The sequence below is a fragment of the Mauremys mutica genome, chromosome 2 (assembly GCF_020497125.1).
Source record: "Mauremys mutica isolate MM-2020 ecotype Southern chromosome 2, ASM2049712v1, whole genome shotgun sequence".
Lineage (NCBI taxonomy): Eukaryota > Metazoa > Chordata > Testudines > Geoemydidae > Mauremys > Mauremys mutica.
The window spans coordinates 193,680,837-193,688,560 of record NC_059073.1 but is presented as its reverse complement, the minus strand read 5'-3'; the positions used below and the strand labels follow the sequence as shown (position 1 = coordinate 193,688,560).

Here is a 7,724-nt window from a genome sequence, read left to right as displayed (position 1 = left end):
ATGAGCTCCTACGTGCATGAGTTCAGTAGTTACCGGATCCTGATAGTTTTATTGCCCTCGGGGCCTCTCGGTTGGTATGTCTGTGTCCTCATAACCTACAGCCACATGACGAAAATTAAACAAGGGGAGTTGTGTTTTTTTCCCCCTCTTTCATTGCTGTGGCGCTATTAGGTCAGCTGCTTCTGTGTCAAGGGGTTTTCCCCCGCCGCGTCCCCCCTCCTTCCTTTTTATATTTAAATCTTTATTGAGCGTCCAGAAAAGGGGGAGTCTGGTGACAAACAAAAGGAGAAAGAGGGAAAAACAAGAGCCCAGCACCATCCGCTTCCCCTGGGCTCACTCCCACGCCTGTTTTTTCAAATAAAAGTATGATTGCAACTTTAAAGAGAAAAATTAATAAAGGGAGGGGGGGGGAAGAGACCTGAAGGGGGGCGAGAGAGGTAGGAGACCCGAACTGCCAATGACAGGATGCTTCGCCAACCCTCCCGCGCAGATAATAGCTAACCTGGGGTTAAAGATTAATAGGCAGCAAAGCCGGGTATAAAGGGCCGCGGCTGGGCTCGCCGGTGAAGACTCTGCCTGCAGCCCGCAGCCCCTGGGTGTAGCGGACCCAGCTCCACGCCACCATGACCGGCAGAAGGGCTCTGATCTGCGGCTGCTGGCTGCTGCTCCTCGGCCCCCGCCTCGCCTCCGGGGCCGCCCTCCAGCCGCTGCACTGTGCCCCGTGCACGGAGGAGAAGCTGGCGCTGTGCCCGCCGGTGCCCGCCGCTTGCCCAGAGAGGGCCCATCCGCCGGGCTGTGGCTGCTGCCAGACCTGTGCCCTCCAGCTGGGGGAGGCCTGCGGGGTGTACACAGCGGGCTGTGGCCGGGGGCTCAGCTGCCAGGTGCGGCCAGGGGAGCTCAGACCCCTGTATGCCCTCACCCGGGGGCAAGGGGCATGCCTGCCAACAGCAGATGCAGAAGGGATGCGGATGGCAGAGGCTGCAGGTATATCGATACTGTGTCTCCCTACATATACTCCAGGCTTCTTAGGGCAGGTGCTACACAGAACTTAAAGCCTAGCTACTGTTGATTGTACAGGGTGCATGGAATAAGCAGTGATCGAAGGAGAGCAGGGGTGCTGGCACCATTTTTATAGCGGGGGTGCTGCTGATGGAAACCACCAGTGTGGGGTTTGTTATTGCTGCTTCGAGCCAGGGGGTGCAGTAGCACCCCTAGTTCCAGCACCACTGAAGGAGAGAGGCATTGACAATGATCAGCTGTGGTTGAGCTTGTTGGACAATTTAGAAAAGTTTAAAATTTCGATGCAAAACAGGGAAGAATCAGCAATTTTTCCTAGACAAAATTTCCCATCATTTGAGCCACTCTCCCTCAGAGTGATTTGAGCATTGGCCTGCTAAACCCAGGGTTGTGAATTCAATCCTTGAGGGGACCATTTTGGGATCTGAGGCAAAAATCTGTCTGGGGATTGGTCCTGCTTTGAGCAGGGGGTTGGACTAGATGATCTCCTGAGGTCCCTCCCAACCCTGATATTTGATGACACATCCCCTTCCAAGGTTCAGACAAGCTTATAGCAGTATCAAGGTGAGAAGGCAGGACAAGGGAGAAACCAAAACATAGGTTGTGGAAGAGTCAGAATCAGCTACACCTCATTGGAAAGGGATCTATTGTTTTTTTGTTTGTTTAGTGTTAAGTGGTCAGAATCTCATGAAAAACTTAATTTGAACTGTAACACATGGTTAGATGGTAGTGGATAGAAGATTTTTGCACTGAGGGCAAAACCAGTCACAGTTGCTCAAGTGTTACAAGGAGAGATTCATTTGGATATTATTGCAGAATTTCAGCAATTTTTGTGATTGAAATCCAGGTAAAAAGGGCCAGTAGGTTTGTCCAAAATACGATCACAGGAAAAGTACTAATTGCTATTTTTTTCACTTGTTTTTTACCGTTTAAGACCCTGATCCAATAAGAAACGTAAGTATGTGCCTAACTTTAACCATATGAGTAGTCTCAATGAGTGTTAACAGCCTCTGTTGTTTTCAGTGGAACTGTTCACATTCTTAAAGTTAGGTACAGGTACCTTGCTGAATCAGGGCCCGAGTGCTTCATTGTTTGGGCTTGTCCCTGTTTATTTGATCTACTGCATGTTGGCCAGATCTGTTGCCTATTTGTATGAATTATTTTGTTGGCATGTGTTAGCTAGGCCCTGGAACTAACTGAAACACGTCATGAGTACATGTGTGGGGCAGTCCCTTCCAAGATTGAAAACGGCACCTCCTTACGCTACTGAAGGCTCCAAATTGGTTACAATTTTGATTTGAGTCTCCTCTAGTTTAGCCCACCACATGCACTGAATACCATGGTTGGGTGAGATCATTCATTTCTAGTAGTTTGCATTCTAAATGGTGACAAAATAATTGGCTCATGAAAGACCCTCTGCTATATTTGTGCTGACACAAATTTATGACAGGTTTATTTAGCTGTGATACACAAGTAAAGTTTAATTCCTGTGTGAGCTACGAGAACTAACAGAATTTTCTTAGACTCATTTTATTGGTTTACTCAAATAAATGCAGAAGATTACTGTATCATAGATTATTACCCTAATGGTACCATTGTTCTCATATAGCCTCTCTGGAACCTGAGGATGCACCTCCAGAAAGTACTGAAATAGCACAGGATCAGCTGTTTAACTATCAACTGACATTTCCCACTGGCCAGGACAAGTCTGTGCCTTGGAACGCCATCAGTGCTTATGAAAACATGAAAGCAAAGAGAATCACCGAACTAAAGAAATGGAAGGAGCAGGTGGGTTCTCCTACAAGCTTTCAAGTAGCCTTTTATTAATAAACTTTTGATTTAGAATTCTGAAAATTCAGAATGAAATTTTCATATGAGCCTAGTAGCTCCATTGACTTCACATTATTTTGTGCAACCGGCCAATAGCCCTTTTCCTTTGGAATATCTCGATTGGGTGCTTAAATGATAGGCAAATTAGAAATAAATGCAAAAGGTCTCTGTATCACTTAAGCCCCTTGTAAGCCCTTGCACAGAGGTAAATTTTATCCTATGATAAATACCTGATTATGTCATAGCTCTCCAGTACCCCGAAATTCCAGACACTGATAATGAGATACTAGCTAAAACCACATATATTTGGCTATTTACGATCACAACAATAGTATTAAACAGGTGCACATAAAACATTTAGGAAGGCCAATAATAATGATTAATTTCTACATTTGACACTGCCAGACTACTAAAATCCAGTGTGGTGTATATATCAGTAATTTAAAGCACCACTTGAGGGCACCAAAGAATAGACATTAGAAGGCATTTGTATAATGTGGATGGATCTAAACTGGATAGAGATGTGGTATGGACCCAATCCTGCAACCCTTACAGTAGTAGTCCTTACTTGTGTGGGCCCCAGTTCAAAGGAGCAGAGAAGCATGTGCTTAGTCTGTTGGTATTCAGCAAAGCATTTAAGCAGATGCTTAGCTTTAAGCGTTCTGTTTAAGTCCCATTGACGTCAGAGCTTAAAGTTGAGCTTTATGTTTTCTTAAGTGCTTTCCTGAATTGGGGCTACAAGTGCTTACATGAGGGTTCCACTATGTAAAGTTTTGCAGGATCACACACTCGGGTTATTTTTGTTTTGCTAAAATAAAAATATGAGTTTGATCTTAGCACTCCTGTTTACCATTATTCAACATTAAACATGTCGGCTACTGTTCAGTTCTTTGGTTGTGCAGTTATGCTTTTTTTTTAAACAACAGTGAGAATTACAGAGCGTATGTTACCCTCAATTTTACATTTTCTGGATTTTGTTGTTTTTTATTACTGACTTGATATGATCCTTTGCTATAACATTATTGTCCAGTGCATTTTAAGGATTGGTTGACAACCATGTCCAATTGTTTAACTGTATTATAATTATTTGCAAAAATAAATACCAGAAAATAATCTTTAAGTAAGAATCTTTGAAAATGAAACATTTTATTATGTTTTGTGCATGTATCAGGAATAATAATTCATTTGACTGAATTTGCCATCTACTCCTGCAATATCAGTATGGTACATACAGAGGGCAACAAACATTATGGTATTCATTTTTGCAAAAAGCCTAGTCGATAAACATTAAAAATAACACAGGAAACGTACATGCCTGAAAATGTAAAGCCAGATCCTTAGGTGGTATAAAGTGGGATAGCTTCTTTGAAGTCAACAGGGCTATCCTGATTTATACCAGCTAATGATATGGCCAATAGCGTCTAACCATTAACGTGATTATTTAGTAAGGGGAATGCATGGGAATTTAGGAACACAAATCCTCATGTTTTGGGGATCAGAAAATAACCCTAATGACTAAAAGACACAGGGCTAAATCCCACCCTTGAATATTCCATTTTGGTTCCTAGTTAGTGACATGAATGGAAACTGCAGGCAATATGTCAAAATGAAGATTTTAGGCCCAAATTGAAGCTTCATCTCTTAGCTGACTTTATGCCGATTTCTACAGATTTTTCTTTTTAAGTTAGCATTTACATTACATATATAAATATTCTTTCAGGGACCTTGCCAGAAAGATCTCTACAGAGCACTGGATAAATTAGCTAAAGCTCAACAGAGAACTGGAGAAAACATATACAAATTCTATTTACCAAACTGCAACAAGAATGGATTTTACCACAGCAAACAGGTACTTTTCTTTTTATTGCCCTCTCACACTATTGTGCCTAGTGGTCAGTTACCACCAACTTTCCATTATAATCACCGATCCCCAGACTCAGAGTTTTCAGTGGTTATATGAATTGATCGTGAAAATAAGAATATTGAGTTTTCAGATTTGGAGCAAATTGGGTTTCTTTTCTTTTTTCTCTTTTTATGTGATCTTAATGCTCAGATTGGCAGAAAAGGAGGCCAAAGTCCTCATGTTATACATAGAACAGATGCAGTACAGAGCCCCTCCAAAGTACTTTAACCTCCTGCCTATCATTAAACAAATTCCATCTCTATGCTCCTAAGCCATTATGGCATTCGTAGCCGATCTACATTCACAATATGCTTTGTAGTCAGCATGGTGATTGTGTAATAAGGCCTATGTAGAGGGAAGGAAATCTATGCACGGTGGGTGACATTAGGCCTAGGGTGACCAGACAGCAAGTGTGAAAAATTGGGACAGAGAGTGGGGGGTAATAGGAGCCTATATAAGAAAAAACCCCAAATATCGGGTCTGTTCCTATAAAATTGGGACATCTGGTCACCCTAGGGCCCCATGGACATCAGGTCAGGATTTTGCCCTCTATGTTTTGAGATGAGATTATCCTTCTAAGAACAGAACACAAAATACAGCTGAATACATTGCATATGGAAGATATTACTGATAAGATTCATAAACAGTATTTTTAATCTGAAGAAGCCATTATGAGATGTATTACGAATGGATATTAAGAACAATCTACAAACTTTGGCTATTATATCAGGTTCGCAGAAGTCTTGTACGCATGACCATGTACATGGGTTAAGTTCCTCCCCTTTTTAGAAGAATCACAACACTGTATTCAAATAATAAGAGTCCAGATTAAATCTAACATGGAAGGAATTCAGACTTTAGGCTAAACTCCACCCATACCTGCTTAGTCCATATCTGCCTTTTCATGGCTGAGACTAGCGTGACTCTCCAAATTCTGGATGATTTGTCATGATTTAATATAACCTTGAAAACTGTCAAGAAAAGTTACCAGTCCATTTGAGGTCCCTTAAATTTACACCACATCCACAGTCTCCACTGTTTGCATTCCTGATTTCATCCTTCCCTCACATCCCGACAACCCAATCCCCCCCTCTTTCTCTATTCTAACACAGAGTGACATGTCGTTGTCTTAGGTGAACCATCTGAAATCAGTGTCCAAACTCCCACTTACTTCAGTGGAGTGAGAATCAGGCCCCTGTGTCAATGTTCTTACCCCCAGCTTCTACACTCTGCCTTCCCTCCCCCTCCCCCAGGAGAAATTTATGATTGCCCATCAGGAAGTCAGCAAGCAGAATTTTGCAAACTGCTTTAAATATCAGTAGGCTGCAATATTGCATCCAGCGTAGTTCAACTGGGGTCACAGGCCCAGTTGCTATATGGCTTCTAAAATCTAAGCCATGAGTGAGGAGGATGAGAAGTTCTGTAAGAATAGGGTGTGATAATACAAAAAGTCTGTGTAGTGCAGCTTCCTGATTTCTAGTTCTTGCTATTTCCAAACACTTATGCATTTAGTTTCATAGTATCATTTTTTCCCCCCAATCATCCTAGTGTGAAACTTCGCTGGCTGGAGAGCCTGCTGGATGTTGGTGTGTCTATCCAAGGAGTGGGAAAAGAATTCCTGGATCTCCTGAGCTGAAAGGCGACCCTGAATGCCAACAGTATCTCAGCTCACAAGAATAAGACCAAACACATGACAGCATTTCCATTTGCTCATACAAAGTCTGTTGCAGGGCCTGATCCTGCCATCATTTAGGCCCAATTCACCAAGGTACTAAATATGTGCCAACTTTAAGCATGTGAGCAGACCCGCTATTGGTAGGGCTCACTCCCACAAGGAGTACCACTGAATGCAGCAGGACTAGTCATATGCTTAAAGTGACACACATGTCTAAGTGATTGCAGAATTGGGCCCCATAACCTGTATATTATATATTATATTATAATATTATATATATATATTATAATGAACTGCTTTTGTACTCTACAGATTCCATGGTATGTAAACCCATTGAATTATTTATTTCATAGTAAATTTATTTTTGTGTCTGTGTTGTTATTAATTTATATCCTCAAACACTTCATAACTTTATATGTAAATACATAATATTATTGCTCTTAAAGATATGCGTTTTTCTATTCTGGAAGAGCACTGCTAGTTAAACTTCAGTTGGAATAACAGTAAATATCACGGGGAAGTAGCATGTAAAACTTGCATTTTGTATTATGTATTTATACATTGCAGCTGTAAAGCTGAATTAAAAAAAAAAGCTGTTAGGAACTTATTAAAAACCCATCTTGTTTGTATATCATGTTGCTTTGCACCTCTGTTTCAATGTCAATCTGTTTTGTTTTTTGCTGTTTAAGGAATAGTGACTCTGGAATATATAGTGAAACACTGACAGGAGAATATCAGTTTATATTTTCCAAACATATGCACTGGTTATATTGTAAAAATAACAGGAAATATTGTACAACCTTTAACAGGTGTAAATGGTTCACATGCTGACATTGTCATGTTATTTAAGATGAGGTATTAAATAATTTCCTTTGGACACTGCTGGCGTGTTGCTTTCGGAGATATACTGTACTGTAACTCTAAGCTGTAGAGTCAGAATGGAATCCTTTCAGTGGAGCAGGAGTGAAACTGCAGTCTGCTCTCAGCAGACAAGCATGGTGGGCAGTATAGTTGGAGGCAGGTATCAGCTTGCAAAGAGGTCACAAGCTCCTTGTGCTGTTTGCTGGCGTGTGATGAGAGCAGCAAGACTCAAGAGGGAGTAAGATACAGAAAAAAAATCACTCCTTAGGGATTACATACACACACACACACACAAGGAAGCAAAAAGGTTCTCAATAGGGAGGGTGGTAATTGCTCTCTTTCCTCCCTATCCTTGTTGTTGGGTATATTTGTTGGACTTCAGTACATGTTACAGCTATTTTATCAGGGCTTAAAGAAATACACTTAAACCAAGACACA

General features: G+C 41.5%; 1 protein-coding gene across 1 annotated transcript; it reads left to right on the top strand.

Annotated features, from left to right (window-relative positions):
* The first annotated feature begins 567 nt into the window (after positions 1-567).
* On the top strand, positions 568-7,302 carry IGFBP1 (insulin like growth factor binding protein 1). Its single transcript, XM_045007745.1, has 4 exons — positions 568-984; positions 2,627-2,805; positions 4,568-4,696; positions 6,299-7,302. The coding sequence occupies exons 1-4, from the start codon at positions 624-626 to the stop codon at positions 6,428-6,430; spliced, it is 801 nt and encodes a 266-aa protein (XP_044863680.1). The 5' UTR covers positions 568-623; the 3' UTR covers positions 6,431-7,302.
* The last annotated feature ends 422 nt before the right edge of the window (positions 7,303-7,724 follow it).

Coding starts and splice junctions, on each gene's coding strand:
- IGFBP1 (XM_045007745.1), top strand. CDS start 624: ATGACCGGCAGAAGGGCTCTGATCTGCGGCTGCTGGCTGCTGCTCCTC. Junction 985..2,626: donor GCGGATGGCAGAGGCTGCAG/GTATATCGATAC, acceptor GTTCTCATATAG/CCTCTCTGGAACCTGAGGAT. Junction 4,697..6,298: donor GATTTTACCACAGCAAACAG/GTACTTTTCTTT, acceptor CAATCATCCTAG/TGTGAAACTTCGCTGGCTGG.